General features: G+C 39.3%; 1 protein-coding gene across 1 annotated transcript; it reads left to right on the forward strand.

Annotated features, from left to right (window-relative positions):
* The first annotated feature begins 549 nt into the window (after positions 1-549).
* LOC116733223 (interferon-induced very large GTPase 1-like) lies at positions 550-18,865 on the forward strand. Its single transcript, XM_032584004.1, has 8 exons — positions 550-731; positions 6,315-6,522; positions 6,984-7,106; positions 9,847-9,908; positions 10,000-10,114; positions 11,835-12,095; positions 13,966-18,334; positions 18,862-18,865. Exons 2-8 carry the CDS (start codon positions 6,393-6,395, stop codon positions 18,863-18,865), a joined length of 5,064 nt encoding a protein of 1,687 aa, XP_032439895.1. The 5' UTR covers positions 550-731; positions 6,315-6,392.
* The last annotated feature ends 235 nt before the right edge of the window (positions 18,866-19,100 follow it).

The following is a 19,100-nucleotide window of genomic DNA, read 5'->3' on the forward strand; positions in this document are numbered from 1 at the left end:
TTCTGTAAATTAATCAAGTTTACCTGTTTTGATTATGAATTACCTTGATGATAGAGTCAGGTAGAGTCAATTAAAGAACAAAAACCACCTAATGCTGATGGTATTGAATTGAGGCAGGTTTCCTGCTTTGCGTTACAAACCTCGAAAGCATCGATATGACAAGTAGTGGAAACCAGAGTTACAAATTAATAGAATAATTTCAATGAGGAAGCCTGCATTCTTGAGTTAGGAAAGCTGTTAAAAATGAAGATCATACCATTGATTGTGTTGGGATTTACCCAAGACCCATGGAGGAAAAGGACTGAACTGAACACAGAACAAGGAACTGGTAAAAAATTCAAGAAAAACATTTTGCAGTAAGTAAGATAAAACAATGGTAACCTCGCTAAAGCTGCTATAAGAAATATTATGTGACATGTCTCATTCTTAATATTTCTTCGCTTTACATTTTGTTGCAATAATGATTTTGTTTGTACTTTTTTTTGTTCTTTTCGCCTTTTTTGTCTTGACCTCTGATTTCTGAAAACTGTCATCAAATTCTGACATAATAAAACAACTCGACGCTATAAGTGATGATCATGTCCTTAACTGTAAACAGATTAGATAAAGTTGTTTCACTTAAATCCAAAAGTGAAAGTAGAATCAAGGATATAAAAGGAGTTGGCTGCTGTTCAGCTCTCAGACAGAACTGCTGCTCTACAGAGTCACTGCACTACAGAACTTCTTTCAAGGTGAGTGTTTTGATTATGTTAATAAAGCATCTCTTTAGAATAGAATTCAACTTTATTGTCATTGCACTGTCACAAGTACAAGCAACGAGACGTAGTTTGCATCTATCCAGAAGTGCTCTATGAGATATAAATATTTATTTACTGATGTACAAGACTATGTATGTATGGACTATAAGGGGTTATAGCAAAGAGATATAGATATTGTGTATAAATATAAATATAAATATGGGAGCTATATGCATAGATTATACAGAATATACAAGAATGTTAGGGAATGGATTATATATGTATATAATATGATACAAGATAAATAATGGCAGATAAAATTTACAGGTTGTATGTGTGTGTGAAGAAAACAGTCCGTGATGTGTGTGTGTGTGAGAATAGTCCATGTGTTATTGTTGTATGAGAGGATAGGGGAGTACAGTCCTTATAGTTTATGTTTTATGTCAGGAGGCGTTCAAAAGCGTGACAGCTGTGGGAAAGAAGCTGTTCCGGTGCCTGGTGGTTCTGGTCCGTAGGCTTCTGTAACGCCTCCCAGAGGGCAGGAGGGAAAAGAGTGTGTGTGCTGGGTGAGTGGAGTCCTTTGTGATTTTCCCAGCCCTTTTCAAACACCGCTTCCTGTAGATGTCCTTGATGGCAGGGAGCGGTGCCCCGGCGATATACTGGGCAGTTTTCACCACCCTCTGCAGCGTCTGCCGGTCGGAGACAGAGCAGTTCCCATACCAAGCTGTAATACAGTTGGTGAGGATGCTCTCAACAGTGTTGTATAAAGTACTGAAATCTCAGAGTCAAGTAAAAGTACAAGTACCTCTCCAAAATATGACTTTGGTAAAAGTCGAAGTCACTGACTGAAATGTTACTTGAGTTAAAGTCTTAAAGTATCTGAAACTTCTTGTACTTAAGTATGGAAATTACTGTAAAAATGGATGTACTCAAGTAATGTAATGAAAAGTACAAGTAAAAAGTAAAACAAAGCAAATGCAGTTTGAATGACATTTTTTATATTTTGGTAAACTTGTCAAATACACTTAAAATAATGTACCCAACCAAGTGCAGGCAAAATTAAACCTGCTAATAGATACACCTGCAGGCATCATTTAGTTAAGAAAATTAGGTGCTTTACCTATAGCACAAGGTTAACTTAACCTGCTTTACAACTGAACCAGCTTCTTAGTATACCCTCCAGGACAGAAAATACAAAGTTTTTGTAAGCCTTAAGTTTTCCCTTCAAGTAAGGTCAGTGCTGAAAATGAGAAAAATAAATAGTACAGAAAATGCGGCCAACATGAAGAAAAAGAGCTGTTACGATTACTCTACTTCACAAATCAGTGAATCAGTCAGTAGGTGGTGCACACAACTGGTCATTATGCAAAAGAAAAAAAGAATTGGGAGGGAAATGCAGCTTATTGGCATCTGAAGAGGGAGACCTTTTTTGTAAACCTGGTTTTGAACTTGCATGCCTTTCCTATATTCGTTAAATTTAGTCTAAATTGCTATTGCTATGGCTTCTGCCCCCCCCTTGAACAGAGGAGTCTAGGTAGCCTGCTACAGTCAACATTAGGCCTCAGCTAAATACACCACGTGTGGAACTGAAACAATGCCAAACAAAGTTCATTTATGGTCAACGTTTCACAATACAGTAGTGTCTAGTGACCAAGCTATAGTTACTGAAACAGGAGGATTATAACCATTTCATAAGACGTTACCTCGATGTGTTTCTTCAAGTTGGACGGGGAGTTTTTGTAAGATAGAATTTCCACATCTTCGGGCAGGAATAACATAAACTGCATGCGGTACGACAAATCTTTAACACCCACGAAAGAGTATATTGTGTTTAAATAAGGCCATGGGCTCTCATCACCAGCTGGTGGTTCCCCTGGAGCCGTGTCCGACGTAGTTGCAGTCGTTGTGGTCTCCGTCTCCTCCTCCATGTGACCGCTGCTGATTGCGAGACTTGCTTTGTGTTTAATGGGAGAAGCGAAACAGGTGTATCCTATTGGAGGTGATGAACAAGCCCAGGCAAGTAGGATACGGACTTTGTTCGGTAGCCTACTTGCTACTTGCTAATCAGTAGGTGGGGTCAAAACACTGTTTCTCTCTCTCGCTTTTTTGTAACGAGTAACTAAACCACACATTGAAAATGTATTGGAGTAAAAGTATGCAATTAAGTTCGGAAATATAGTGAAGTAAAAGTGAAAGTCATCAAAAATTTTCATACTCGAGGAAAGTATGAAGTACTCCAAAATATACTTTAGTAAAGTAGTGAAGTATTTTTACTTCGTTACTATACAACACTGGCTCTCAATGGTGCAGCGGTAGAAGTTCGTGAGGATCTCTGAGGACGGGTGGTTCTTCCTCAGGGTCCTCATGAAGAAGAGGCACTGATGCGCCTTCTTAATGAGTTTGGAGCAGCTGGTCGTCCAAGTCAGGTCCTCGGAGATGTGGACTCCCAGGAACTTAAAGGTGTCCACACGCTCCACCACTGTCCCCTTAATGTGGATGGGTGGATGTAGGTCAGCGTTCCTCCTGAAGTCCACGATAAGCTCCTTGGTCTTCTCGGTGTTCAGCTGCAGGTTGTTTTTGTCGCACCACTCAGCCAGATGGTCTACCTCCTCCCTGTAAGCGGCCTCGTCATTATCTCTGATGAGGCCGATCACCGTGGTGTCGTCTGCGAACTTGATGATGGTGTTAGAGCCATGGACAAGTCTGCAGTCGTAGGTGAAGAGGGAGTAGAGGAAGGGACTCATCACATAGCCTTGTGTCACTCCGGTGTTTATGATGATGGTGGATGAGAAGTGGTTGTCCAGCCGGACATGTTGAGGTCGACTGGTCAGGAAGTCGAGCAACCAGTTACACATGAGTGGGCTGATGCCGAGGTCTGTGAGTTTGGTAATGAGTTGTGATGGGATGACAGTGTTGAATGCTGAACTAAAATCTAAGAACAGCAGTCTGGCGTTAGTGTTCTTACTGTCCAGGTGAGAAAGGACAGAGTGCAGCGCTATAGAGACTGCATCCTCTGTGCTGCTGTTCTGCCTGTATGCAAATTGGTGGGGGTCTAGTGTGGGGGGGAGACAGGATCTGAGGTGTGCTAGGACCAGCTGCTCCAAGCACTTGGTAATGATGGGGGTAAGGGCTACCGGGCGGTAGTCATTGAGTCTGGTTGGGTTGGGATTCTTGGGGATTGGGACGATGGAGGCAGACTTGAAGCAGGTCGGTACCACAGCGTGGGCCAGGGACAGGTTGAAGATGTCCGTCAGCACTCCTGCCAGCTCCCCAAACCACGTTCTGAGGACACGTCCAGGTATGCCATCAGGACCTTGTGGGATTTAATCCTGCTCAGAGCCGCTCCTACGTCAGTGGGGAGCAAAGTCAGTGGCTGTTGGCCTGGGGTGGTAGCTGCTTTGGTTGCAGTTGTGGTATTCCCTCTCTCAAAACGAGCATAGAAGTTGTTAAGTTCGTTGAGGAAGGAGACATCAGTAGAAGCGGGGGTGGCATTGGTGTTCTTGTAATCTGTGAGAATCTGAAGGCCTTGCCACATACGTCGGGGGTTGGAGTTAGAAAAATGATCCTCCACCTTCCTTTTGTAGTGGTGTTTGGCCTTCTTGATTCCCTTCTTCAGCTCAGCCCTGGCTGCACTGTAAGTCTGTGCATTCCCTGACCTGAAGGCGATGTTGCGGGCCTTCAGCAGGAGACGAACGTCTCGGTTCATCCAGGGTTTCTGGTTGGGGTACATGGTAATGCGTTTGCAGGTTGATTCACTTATATTACTGAATATCATTTTTTTATTTAAATATATCTATATGTATGTTAGAGATGCTACGATCAGGTTTTTGCTGCCGATTATAATCACCCATGAGGGACGATCACCGATCAATGCTGATCACCTGGATTGGATGTTAATTTTTCGCTTTAGGTCTAAATGCTACTACAGTGGTTTGACAGGTGGATTCTATTCATCCTCATCAATCATTTAGAAAATGATTGATTTACCTAATTTAAACAAAACAAGCAAAATACTTGCAGGCACAATACAGCAGATACTCAATCAAAAGGGCAACTGAAAAACCTGCAATCAGTTAAATAATATTTGACAGTAATGTTCACAGTGCCCCAAGTTATGCATGAGTCAAATCAATCTCAAAACACTGCCTATATTAAATTCTGTCAAAGTAAAATGCAGGTTGCATCTAAATAAACAATCCAAAATTACTAAATCAAAACTTCCTGAGAGCATGGCTAGCTGATTAATGCTGGTTCTGATTGTTTGTTTCTGACCTAGCTGAGTAAGAGCAGAGGAAATATTTTTTTTATTTTTCATTTCAGAGATTATCTGTTTAATGTTAGGACATAACAAAAGTTTATGTAAAATCTTTTTTGCTTAAGTTACATTCTGCAGCTTGAAGCAGATGTTCGGTGTGAGAGTTCACTGCTGGGTGGAGGTTAAACGGTGCTACATCTGTGAAATATTACTACCAATCCTAACTCGTTGACTTAAATTATTTTTCGAGTTACTTGCTTAGCTTTCTGACCATCATGCTTTTCCAGGTGAATATTTGCAGTTGTGTGCTGTTTTACCTTTTGTCTGGCCGCTCCGGATGTCTTTTTTTTCCTGCATCGAGCCTCAATGTAGCCATACACTTTGTCAAGTGTTTGTTTTTTAATGTCATATTAGATTTGTTGTGTTAATGCATTTTGACCTGCTTCGCCCCCGAGGTATTCTCTGTCACAACATGCACGCTTCCCCATTCACTCTGAGTGTTGAAGTTCCTCATCACATTGTTTAGGATTTGGTTGCCATGCGCTTGCGCAGTGTGAAGGAAAGGAGATAAGCTGCACTGGCAGGTTGCGAAGTGACATATAAGTGATCAGCATACCTGTCAAGTCTCCCATTTTGGCCGAGAGACTACCTTAGAAGTTGGGAATTTTTTCTGCAATCTTACATTGTTTCTCCACCATTAACACGACTGCATCACACAATAATCTTGAGCTTTAGTACAAACTGTGCAAGGTAAGGGTGTGAGCAACGCACGGACATCTAGATTGACAGTGCTAAAATCTTCCTCCTGGATTTGATTGGTGGTTTCTGACTGTGCATTTCTGCAGTAGGACCACTGGAGGGAGCCAGAGGACTTTGATGTTTCCAGAGATTTTCTGTTGCTTGTTTGACAGTTTTAACAAATATGCAATAAATACATTTTTATCAAGGTTACTGCAGCTTTGAATGTCCCTGCAGCGATAATACACCAAAATGTCTTAAAGGGTGTCAGAATATTTTAGAGACGTCAGAAGCCAGAAAGACATTAACATGTTTTAAACCTTGCAGTGACCTCTATGACGTCTTAGCATTGAAGATGATCAGCTTTTAAAGAAAGGTGGAGACGACACACCTTAAATGGGAGGTTTGTTGGGTCTAGAAAGTCATTTAGGCGTTAAGCGTTTTAATAAAGATTAATGGATTTTCTACAGACAGTTAGTACCTAAAAAAAACCACAACATTCAAATGGTCATCAATAAATATTACATAAATATTAGGGAAGTTATTAATGCAGAGTTTTTATTTTTTGTTTTTTTCCCGCACAGCCTGATCCATTCATGTGGAGACAGTAGAGCACAAAATCTGCAGTCAACCTTCGTATCTTCCCAACACCTGATGGCAAAATGGACGACTTGACTCTGATCTCTATCTGTATGGTCTGCATCGCATTACTACTGATAGGCCTATTCAAATTCTGTAAACCCCTGCATCGAACCTGTCAGAATCCAGAAGAAAGCCCAACAGAAATAGCAGGTATGTCTGCTGCAAAACCTGCACGCTTTTGTGAATACAGTAGACAAAAGTCAAAGAAGAGTACAACATATTTAAAACCAACTGTAAACAAACATACATTAAAATGGAAACAAATGAACTTTGATTTATAAAGGCTTTTTAAAATTAAGATTAGCTGAAAGAGTTGAATTATAAATGCTGAGGAAACTGGAAGTAATAAATTAGTAATTTCTTAGTGTGAATTAATTTCTGTATTTTTGGCAAAAATTACAGTCTGGATGTACAAAACTGGTGGAGGCTTACCCTAAAATATTTTTTGCTGTAAATGCAGCAAAATATGCCTGATGAAAGTACTGATTTGGGATCCTTAATGTCAGTAAAAGGAGAATTTTTCAGATTTATATTTATGAATAATTAAACATTGTTATTGTACGAGGTGCTCTGCCCTCCACTTCAGAGATACTAACACTCTCCCTCTGCAGTAATCAGCGATCCTCTCTTAAATCCTCCTGAATCTGAGACTCTTAATGGAGAGACAAGAGAGAAACCTTCATCAACATCTGCTGAGTCTGATGACAAGCCAAAGGATGGAACAGATGGTGAAGGTCAGTAAAATAAATTTAAAATTAAATCAGAGTGCAAGAATGTTTGAAAAACAATGTCTGACATTCATTTCTTCATTTTCATAGAATTTTTATTCATCATTTCCTTTGTCAGATTCCAGTTGTTTCTGTCACCATTGTGGTTTTTATTATATTAACAAAGGAATACCAACAATGTTGTCCGTGTGTATGCTTATGTTATTTCAGATGTAAACACAGTGATCAGGGAAAATTTGGGGATTTTTAGGATCAACTATGGATTTCATTAAAATTTTTGAATTTGAGTCCACATTAGAAAAATTTGAAATCAAGGTTTATAGTTTTTTGAAATGAAGAAAGCCTGAATAAACTCAGAGTGCTCAACAGAATTATTTATTTAAAAGATAAACTCATGAAACAGGCCTGGACAAAATGATGGTTTTCTTAGCTTATGTTGCTCAACGTTTTGAGGCAATAACTGCAATCAAACGATTCCTATAAAGGCCAATTATACCTCTGCACCTCTCAGCAGGTACAGAGCCTTGTGAAAGTATTTGACCTCCTTGAACTTTTCAACCTTTTGCCGCTTTTCAGGCTTCAAACATAAAGATCAAAATTTTTTATTATTTTGTGAAGAATCAACAAGTGGGACACAGTCGTGAGGTGGAATGAAACTTATTAGATATTTTAAACTTTAGGGCTGCACAGTGGTGCAGTTGGTAGCACTCTTGCCTTACAGCAAGAAGGTCCTGGGTTTGATTCTTTCTGCACGGAGTTTGCATGTTCTCCCTGTGCATGGTGGGTTCTCTCCGGGTACTCCGGCTTCCTCACACAGTCCAAAAACATGAATGTTAGGTTAATTGGTCTCTCTAAATTCTCCCTAGGTGTGAGTTTGTGTGTGCTTGGTTGTTTGTCCTGTCTGTCTCTGTGTTGCCCTGCGACAGACTGGCGACCTGTCCAGGGTGACCCCGCCTCTCACCTGGAACGTTAGCTGAGGATAGGCACCAGCACCTCCTGACCCCACTAGTGACAAGGGTGTAAGAAAATGGATGGATGGAGTGTGGTGCTTGTTGGGGCAGACAGTATTCTTTGAGATTTGATTTGCCTCCTGAAAAACTAAAACTCTTCAAAAATTCTCTTTTTCTTGGATTTCTATTGGTTCTCTGATCTGATCCCTTATATTTTTACTCATCAGGCCAGAATTTTACTCTTCCAACAGGTTTAAGTCTGTTTCTGCTGTGCAAGACTGATATATATTTGCAGAACAAAGATATAGTGGAGATTTCAAGAAGGTGAGAATTTTGGAGGTGAAGGGTTTAATTATTTTTATTTAAGAATCTTGTGAGCCAGCATCTGGAAGTCTTCCCAGAAGTCAGATTTTTTTCTTTTTGCTGGCTCCATTTCAATCAAGTTTATTTTTGTAGCACATTTCAGTAACAATGCAGTTTCAAATGCTTTACATAATAAAAAACACAAATATAAAGTCACAACATATACCATTATCAACACTTGGGAAAACCGTTAACAAACGTTACATTTTGATGAGTGCCGTCATCAAAATTGTTAACACACATGAAGTATAAAAGGTTCTGTAGTGACTATTTGTCCAAAACTCAAACTCCTAAATCAAAAGACTCAAGACTCAAAAGTGATCAAAGCAAAGCGAATTAAACTCAAATAGTCACTACAGTGCACCGTGGGTTCTGGCTTACGCAGTCCGAAAAAGGGATCAAAACAGTCAAAATGCAGCTCTTTTGTTACTTTATTCCAGTTTCCAGATAAAAAACAAGTTACATGCTTCACAGGATCCTACTAGTTCTCCTGTTCTGACTCCTGCACCTGTTCTCTCATTGATTGACTGATGACTGACTGACAACTGACATAAATGGGACTGACTGAGACTGAAACTGACTGATAGTGGCACTGACTGGTAAAAAACCATATGACCACCCACATGCATAATGACCTTCCTAAAACCTACCTATTTATACTGTGACACACCCACTTCCCAAACTGAAATTAATTAACTAATTAAGTGAATGACTAGCCAAAAACCTATTCTAAATAACAAATTAAACAAAAATTCTAATTATAAATCAGCTAGAAAATAAGTAACAAATACAAATAAACTAAATAATCTAAATTCTAAGATTTAACTGAAAATGGATAAATAGCTCCTGCAGGTTCCTTTTATTTCGGCCACTGCTGAAGACAAATACTCCTCTGATGCGATCAAATACAATAACCCATAAAGCAGCACGGCTCATCACGCTTTTATTTTGAAAACCAACACGCAACATGAAGCAGTCACGTGACCCATGCAATGCGAGGCATCGTTTGTTGCCAGTCACGTGGTTTTCAGCAAGACGAAACCAGCATTGAAGCTGCGCTTCATCGAACACGCCCCCTTTTTACTCGGTACGCGCCTCGAAGCCTGGCTTCAGATAACCCATCACTACTTCCTGGTTTTTGTCCACTGAAAAAGTCATTAAACTCCCTTAGTACCAACCCTGGGTCTGACTGCGTCCATCCCCACCACCAACAAACTTCCATTTCATGTCAGTCACAAACAAATAAACTATAGTTTTTTGTTTGGTTTTTGTTTTTTGTTTTTTCCCATTTCAAATATTTTGATATAAGTGGTAAAAATGTTTTTTAGATATTTGGCAAACAGCTATGTGTTCATGAAAGCTGTTCTGTAGGTGACAGTCAGGAGTTTACAGATGCAAATAAAAATCAAAACATTTTCTATTTTTTCTTTCAGAGACAAGCTGCATAAATACTCAACACAACTGTGATGATAAAGTTTCTGCTCTACCAATGGAGGTTCTTGCAAACATCCAAAATATAATAAAAATAAATTAACCATCAATTGATCCCTTGCTTAAATTATTTAAATTTTGTTATTTATCTTAAGGGACCCAGCACTGAAGATAAATCTGAGGCTCCTAATGGTGAGAGAGGAGAGAAACCTGCATCAACATCTGCTGAGTCTGATGTTAACAATCCAAATGCTGCTACAGATGATAAAGGTCAGTAAAATAAAATTGAAAATGAAAGTAAGATGTGCTCTCTGTTTATTCAGAGAATATTGTTGTTTTTCACATTCATGTTTTTCTGTCACAACCCACTGAGTCAACACTTTGTAGAACCACATTGTGGGATGTGTTTCTTCAAGCTTTTCATAGCTGAAATTTGACAATTGCACATAACCAAAGATCCACTGATGTTTATGATAGTGACATTACAAGATATGTAAAAGTTTAAAGGTCCTTCTCAAGATGTTGTTGAGAAAGACAAGATCTCTGGAATATAGTTTATCTCCAGTCCCAACCTTACAAATCTAGATCTCTCAGAGGAGCTAATATAGAAAAATTATGTAGTTTGGCCCTATTAACTATTTTGATCTTTAAAGCATTCTGCATGTTAAGCAGCTGTTTAATCTGCTATGGATGTTATACAGGTATTATTAGTGTCTATTTAGTAAGACAGTAACAAATAATATCATGTAATAATATACTCCATGATCAGCAACTATTTCTCCTATTCTCTTTTTAACAACTATAGTTTTAAAAATACCCTGTTTGTCTCTTGCCTCCAGTAGAGACCTGCACAATACTGTGGCTCAGATGATTTGGATGTTATGAACACAATATAATTCAGTTTAGTTTATTCATCTTACTTATGTAGCACCAATTCACCACAAATGACACATGCATTCAAATTGATCCTATGTATCAAACAGAGCAATTAGCTATTAACAGGATGAAACCTCCATCAGAGCCCGACTCAGTATGAGAGGTCATCTGCCACTAACTGGGAATTTGGGAAGACGGAGCAGTTAGACAAAAAATGGATGGATGGACGGATAAAAGCTCATATTTTCTAGTTTTGGCAAATATATCTAATAAACTGGTTGTTTTCTGTATCAGGTAGTATTGGATCACTGCTTGTTTAAAATTAAAAGGTGACGGTAATTTTATTTATGTAGCACATTTTCAGCAGCAAGACAATACAAAATGCTTTACAGGAATTAAAAGTAAATACAAACAAAATAACAAACCAAAGTAAAGAGCAAAAGAAGAAAAATATTCTAATGTTGATCCAAAGTAAATAAACTAGATACTCCTTTTCAGGGTTGCTAGATAAGAATAGAAGTACTTTATTCATCTCAGCATGGAAATTACTTTGCAGTTACAGCATAGAGACAAGACACAATAACAACTACTACTGAGTAGTAGTTGTAGATAAAATAAAAAATAAAATATAAAATGCTATAAATTGTAAAAATATGAAATGCCGTTAATATAAAAAGTAACTTAAGAGCAGTCCTTGCAAAGATTTAAAAAAAAAATGCAGATATGTATATGTAAATATATGTACAGCAAGTGTGCCACAGGTATAAGTAAGTATCCTCTGGTCTGATTCCTTTTCTGGTTTGGAAGAATCAGAGTCTAAAAAGTAGTTGCTAAGGTAGTTTTTCTGGGATTTAAGTCCTAATCCCTGTTCTGGGTTGCTAAATAAGTGTAAGTATTCTTTGGACTTTCTAAGTATGCTCTAAATTTGTAAAAGCAATGAGTGTGGAAATGAATGAGATGAATATTTGTTCATTTTAATATTACAACAGTCAAAGCAGAAGAAAGTATCTATAAATATTGTGCTTTTAAAATGTTTTTTTTTATAAAAGTATAAAATGCAGTGAAATATCTTCATTTTTTGCAAAATATGCATTATGTTATGTTTGTTCAACAGAGGCTGTTCCTCCCATGACAATACAAGTCTCAGAGGTCAGCAATGAGTCGCTTTCTCTCCAGTGGGAAAAACCCTCTGGAGAAGTGGAGTCTTTCATTGTTACCTGCTGCAGTGATGGTGAACTTGTGCAAGAGTTAAAAACAGAGACAAACAGTGTGACGTTCAACAGCCTGAGGCCTGGGGTTAGTTACTCCCTCCATGTTTCAACACAACTAAGGAATGGAACAATCAGCAAGTCAGCTATAATATCAGCCAAAACAAGTGAGTAAAAGAAATGTATGAATTATAGATAACTATAGAAGAACAGAGATAAAAGTGAACTTCTGGTATGATATACATTAATTCACTTTTATTTGTACCTATGCTCATTTCACACTAAATAAAAGTATAGTAGTTCCGAATACAGTCTTCATGCTGCAAAATCTAAGTATAATGCATGCTTTTGGGATTCTTGTGTGATTGTCCAAAACAAAGAAGTGATTGTGAAGTACAATTTTATTTTACAACTACAGCTGCATCTTAGGCCATACCTACATCAGCTTTGGACCACCTAGAGAAAAAAAATTCAATTCAGTCACACATTCCAGTTGATCCTAGTTATCGACCAGTACAATATGCTCGGCTAATTTTTTTAAGTAGTTTAAAAACTTTCAGTTTTGACTCTTCCTTGACAACCATGTAGCAACAACAAAAAGAAGTTTGCGCTGTGTGGTTGATGTCATTACAGACCCTCATACGGAGCATGTAGGAACAGTAGAGAGGAAAAACTCTCCTTTAACAGGAGACACCCATTGTAGCTAGAACAGCTTCAACTTTTCTGGGAAGGCTATCCACAAGGAGTAGGAGTGTGTTTATGGTGATTTTTTAACCACTCCTCCAGAAGTGCATTTGTGAGGTCATATACTGATGTTGGACGAGAAGGCCTGGCTCTTAGTCTCCGCTCTAATTCATCCCAAAGGTGTTCTATTGGGTTAAGGTCAGGACTCTGTGCAGGTCAGTCAAGTTCATCCACACCAGACTCTGCCATCCATGCCTTTATGGACCTTGCTTTGTGCACTAGTGAACAGACATGTTGGAAGAGGATGGGGCCAGCTCCAAACTGTTCCCACAAAGTTGGGAGCATGGAATTATCCAAAAAATATGCTGGTATATCAGAGTACACAAGCATCCTCTGGTATGCTGAAACATTCAGAGTTCCTTTCACTGGAACTAAGGGGCCAATCCGAGCTCCTGAAAAACAACCCCACACCCCACCCCCTCCACTAAACTTTACACTTGGCACAATGCAGTCAGATAAGTACCATTGTCCTAGCAACTGCCAAACCCAGATTTGTCCATCAGATTGCCAGATGGAGAAGTGTGATTCGTCACTCCAGAGAACGTGCCTCCACTGCTTTAGAGTCCAGTGGCGGCAGGTTTTACACCACTGCATCAGATATATGGATGCGGTGGTGCATCCATGACATCACCACCATATCATGGATGCAGTTACTCCACCATGAAAACCCATTGCATGAAACTCTCTATGCATTATTCTTGAGCTAATCTGAAGGCCACATGAAGTTTGGAGGTCTGTAATGATTGACTCTGCAGTAAGTTGGCTTCAACATCTGCTAATCCCGCTCTGTCAGTTTACGTGGCCTACCACTTCATGGCTGAGTTGCTGTCATTCCCAAACACTTCCATTTTCTTATAATACAGCTCACAGTTGGCTGTGGAATATTTTGGAGCATTGAAATTTCACAACTGGATTTCTTGCACGGGTGGCATCCTATCACAGTTCAATGCTAGAATTCACTGAGTTCCTGAGAGCGACCCAATCTTTCACAAATGCTTATAAAAACAGTCTGCATGCCTAGGTGCTTAGTTTTCTAGCCATGTTTCCATGGCCATATACTGGGCCAAACACGAAGCACTATGCCTTACCGGTTTATCAGCACCCTGTTGTTTCATAGCTGTTATGTAGTTGTTGTCTGATGGGTGGACCTGGCCTGGTCACAATTTTATGTTGCATTAGACTACATTAGACATTAGACAAGGTCAATTGGGCACTTTACAGACACATCTGTAATTTGTGAAAACAGTCTCTGTCATCTGTGTAGTTCTAAAATATCAAATGTTATGTTTACAGAAACAAAGTTGGAGAGCCTGCTGGTGGATTTAGGCTTGGAGAATTACATGGGAAAAAAGCTTTCACTCAGCAAGATACTTCAAATTGAAGGAAAGACCATCACTGATCATCTTGTTGAGTGTAAATCAGAACTTCCATGGTACTTTCTAAAAAAACTGATGATGGTTAATGTGACTTCAAGGAATGTAAAATGTACCTCTGAAAGCAAATCTGTTTGTCATGATGCAAGTGATACGTTGAGACTAGATCTTTCAGACCTTGTCAGCACAACAAATGCAAGTGAAATATTCAATCCTCTTGATATAATCACTGCTCTCTTCCTGTGTTCTGATGGGTTTGTTCATCAAGAACTGGCTCTAAAAATGTCCATGTGTCAGTTCTCTGTTCCTCTGCTGCTTCCTAACTGTGATACACAGCAGTGCACCCTCATGCTGTGGGCCATGAGAGACATTGTTAAGAAGTACAGACCTCCAGCTCTTGCAGAATCAAAAGGCTTCATAGAAGAGAGAATAGTTCTTTCTGAACTTCCAATGATCTCATTTGTGAGACTGGGTGAGTGCTCTCTGTCCAAATCAGAGATCCTCAATAAACTTTTGAGTAACTCTGAGCAATACCATGACACCTTTGTTCACCATGACATGGAGTGTGGAGACATTCAGAGAAGAATATCCAATGGACTGACTGAAATGACCTGGTACCTTCCCTGTGGAAACAAAAACATGGACATCTTCAGTGAACCAGTCGCTATAGCTAACCTTCGTGGAGACATTGCTTCATTTGAAACTCAATTCTCCTTTTTATGTCAGACATCTGCTGCAGTTTTTGTTTTCTTTGATGACCCTACATTGGGATTCAGGCTACTTACACAACAAAACTGCAAGGCACAAATATTCCTGGTTGGTAATCATCAGAGTAAAACATTTAGTCTAAATGCTTTGGAAAAAGTAGCCACTGAGTTATGTTTGACTAACAGCAACATTATTTTGAAGACTAGGTCCATGAATGATGCAGATTTTGTCAAAAGTCTGAGGAAGACAATCCGTTGTGTGGTTGAGAGCTCCAACAAAAAAAATACGCTTGAGCAGATGGCTGATGTTGCCCATGAGCTAGGAATCATGGTTGACGAATACTCTTCTGAATGCCAGGCTGGAAAACAAAATGCAGATGCCATCATTGCAGAAATTCAAGACACTCTTCAATACAAGGAAGATCAGCTTCCCCTTCAAGGCCAAATATGGAAGGAACTGACAAGTGTAGAGAAGGAAGAATTTCGCCTTCAAAAGGTTGGGTCACAAAACATTGAAAATTACAAAAGTGATCTCCAGGTGCAAATAAAAGAACTTCGGAAAAAGCAGAATTCGTATGATATGTCCAAAGCAATGACATGCTTTATCAATGCAATATCCAGCCAGGAAACAGAGAGGCGCTACTTCCTGAAATGGCTAAGAATGAACCTCGACAACCTGTCACGTATAAAGCTTTCTGACCTTAGGGACCTTTACAAGGAAAAATGCAAAGATTCTGAAAACAAACAGGAGATCAAAGAAATTGACGAACAACTTTCCAGCAGCTCACTGGGAGTTGAGCACTTCTTCCGTGAAATGGGTCAGATCTACGAAGCTTCTCTTTACCTTCCAGAAACAGATCCATCACGTCAACAACTGCAACATCTGCCCAAACTCTGTGCTCAGTTGTTGCTGGATGGATTTCCTCTTGAGCTTGTAGATGGAGATGCTTCCAACATTCCTCTCAGATGGGTGAGTGATGTTCTCTCTCAGCTCAATGACTTGGTGTCTCCAAAGAACAAGATCCTGGTCGTCACAGTTCTTGGAGTTCAGAGCACAGGGAAGTCCACTCTCCTTAACACCATGTTTGGAGTTCAGTTTGCAGTCAGCAGTGGTCGATGCACTAGAGGTGCCTTCATGCTGCTCATCAAAGTCAATGAAGACTTCAAGAAAGTTCTCAACTGTGACTTCATGATGATCATTGACACTGAAGGCTTAAAGTCACCAGAGCTAGCACAGCTGGACAACAGCTATGAACATGACAATGAGCTGGCAACACTTGTTGTTGGTCTGAGTGACATCACCATTATCAATATTGCAATGGAGAATTCAACAGAGATGAAAGACATCCTGCAGATAGTGGTGCATGCTTTCCTCAGGATGAAGGAGGTCGGCAAAAAGCATCAATGTCAGTTTGTTCACCAGAACGTTTCTGATGTTTCAGCTCATGAGAAGAACCTGAGAGACAGGAAGCTGCTGTTAGAACAGCTGAATGAGATGACCCAGGCAGCAGCTAGAATGGAGAAAAGAGAAGAGAACAAGAACTTCACTGATGTGATGGAGTATAATCCAGACACTGGGAACTGCTACATTCCTGGACTCTGGAATGGAAACCCACCAATGGCTCCAGTCAATGCAGGATACAGTGAGACTGTCTATGAACTCAAGAAAAACCTCATCCAACAGCTGGGAAAGTGTGGGTCAACTTCTAATAACATCTTGGAGTTCAGAGAGTGGATAACCAGCCTGTGGAACGCAGTAAAACATGAAAACTTCATCTTCAGCTTCAGAAACAGCCTGGTGGCTGATGCTTACATGAGGCTCTGCACAGAGTACAACCAATGGGAGTGGGAGTTCAAAAAGGAAATGTACACCTGGGTTATCAAAGCAGAGACAAGAATTTCCAATTTTGGTACAGTGGCTGCAACGTCTGAATTATCTGATGTAGGGGAATTCATAGTTCAGCTGAAAAGTGAGGCAATTATGGAGCTGTCTAAATGGGAAGCAGCTCTGCTAGTCAATCTGAGTCAGTATTTCAAGAAAACAGAAGGTCATGTTTATCTGGTTGAAGGATACAGAGAGGAATTTTCAAACAGTGTAAAGTGCCTTCGACGAGAAATTGAAAACTCAGTGTTTAACCAGCTAACAGCAGCAGCTGACATCAAGCAAGGGATGAAAGAACTCATTAAAATCAAGGAAAATCATACAAAAGAAATTGAAAAAGCAGTGTGCTTATTAATTGATAAGTGTCAAAATTCAAAACTTCATATGGCAGACAAGGAGTTGGACATAGAATTTGATAAGATGTGGACTAAAACACTACAGAAGCTGTCCTTTTCTGAACAGAAGAACACAGATGTCTTTACCAGCGTTTCACTTTGTCTCAGAGTAAACATGTCCCAAAGGGGAAGTCATGCATCGCAATTACTAAATCAAAAGAATCTGAAAAAATGTGGTTTGGAACCCTTTAAATACACTGCTGACAGAAGCTGGGGAAAAATTAAACATGCATTTAGTAAATTTTTTAACATTGAAGACCATGTGATGGCTGTACAGAAAATGTCTGACAACATTATAGAGACTTGCTCTCAATTTGTTACTGAAAAAACTGAAAGAAATAACAAATACCATGACACTTACATTCAAGAGATTCTACATATTATTGATAAAAGTCTTCAGAGCAACAAAGAAATACAAACTACTATTGAGTTTGAGGTGTCTCTGAAACAACACATCTGTGGATTTGCAGCCACAGAGTTTCAGGTAATGCATGAAAATTTCATCCAAGAAAATGACCCCTACATATGTCTGAAGAAAACTAAGGAAAAGTTTCGAGCAGATTTCAAAGACATCTTCCATGAACGAGACCAATGCCAAAAGAAAGCTGAAGAATTCACCAACCAGTGTCTGAAACCTGCCGTGGAAGACTTTGTCTACAGAAAGATGGGTCCTGATATCGTTGATGAAATGCTGACAAGAGAAGAGTTTAGCACACGAATGTCCTTCCAATATTCAACTTTACAAGATTTGCTTTTAAACAAAAACATTGCTGACTTCCTGAGCTACAATCGCTCTTATGAAATGTATGTTAAGAAAAGAATACTTCAACAGATAACAACACAGTTTTCCAGCTGCTCTGCAACACAGAAGATTGAGGAAAGACACCTGAAGTCCAGTGTCACCAGCATCCTTGATGCCATCAATACTGCAAAATCAAAAAACAGCAGAGACCTCAAAACATTTGTTGAAGATCTCTGCAAAGAACTTGGTGATAAACTGGTAATTTCCCAGGATGCTCTTGGTGCCTTCATGGTCCTGAACAATGCTGACCAGGAACAGTTTGCTCACTGGCTCTCATTATCTGTTATGGGAATGGGAGAATGTCTTCAAGAGGAGTTGAAAGAAATACCATTTGATCAAAAACTGAAAAAACTCAATTTGAAACCCCAAAATGAGCTTTTTGCCAGAGTGATTGGTTGTGGCCAACAATGTCCATTCTGTGCAGTACCATGTGAAGCAGGAGGAAAAGCCCACACTGAACACTTTGCATCACTGCACCGACCACAAGGTTTTGGTCAGTGGAGGTGGGTTTCATCAAGAAAGCTTATTATAGACATTTGCTCATCTCTTGTGATAAGTGACACAAAGTTTCGCTGCTTTGCAACAAACAATGAATGTCATCCTTACAAAAATTACAAGGATATTTTTCCTGACTGGAAAATCTCTCCAGATGTGAGCCTTCAAGCGTCAGACTACTGGAAATATGTAATGACAAAGTACAATGATGATCTGGCTAAAGAATATAATGCACTACCAGCTGACATCCCTTCAGTTTGGAGAAATATCACAGAAATCCAGGCAAAAGCAAGCCTTGAAGATTCATTTAAAATAAAGTAAAGACATTTTTTATGGTCCTTGGAACTGGGCACATTTTGCAGTTATATTTTCCCAAGCACTCCTCTGTGACCCAACACTTTTCTAATGCAGAGTTCAGACCCCTTTCTGGTTTGTGATATGGAGTATAATGGAGTATATCGTGTATTTATGGAGCCTAAACAGTTTTAAACGCTAAAATATTACTGTGAAGTACTATTTCATTTTGTCCCCACAGATGACTATGAATTGACAAAACTTTGAGCTGTGGATTATTTTAGACTGATCTCTCTACAATGTAATGCAGAAAAAATTCAACCAGTTAAAAATGTTCTTCAACGTTCCTTAACAAATTTGCATTCTGAGGGTTTTCTTTTATTATATCTAGGTTTCGAGGAAAGTGTTATGCTCCTCATGTTTTCACAAATAAATGTTCATAATTATAATGTAGAATGAAGTGTTTGTTGATTTACCAAA

This window comes from Xiphophorus hellerii, chromosome 14 (assembly GCF_003331165.1).
Source record: "Xiphophorus hellerii strain 12219 chromosome 14, Xiphophorus_hellerii-4.1, whole genome shotgun sequence".
Taxonomy (NCBI): Eukaryota; Metazoa; Chordata; class Actinopteri; order Cyprinodontiformes; family Poeciliidae; genus Xiphophorus; species Xiphophorus hellerii.

What these genes read in the sequence shown, in the direction of transcription:
- LOC116733223 (XM_032584004.1), top strand. Translation starts at nt 6,393, where the DNA reads ATGGACGACTTGACTCTGATCTCTATCTGTATGGTCTGCATCGCATTA. An exon ending in TTTCTGCTCTACCAATGGAG is followed by an intron (nt 9,909 to 9,999) that starts GTTCTTGCAAAC and finishes ATTTATCTTAAG; the next exon opens with GGACCCAGCACTGAAGATAA. An exon ending in TATAATATCAGCCAAAACAA is followed by an intron (nt 12,096 to 13,965) that starts GTGAGTAAAAGA and finishes TTATGTTTACAG; the next exon opens with AAACAAAGTTGGAGAGCCTG.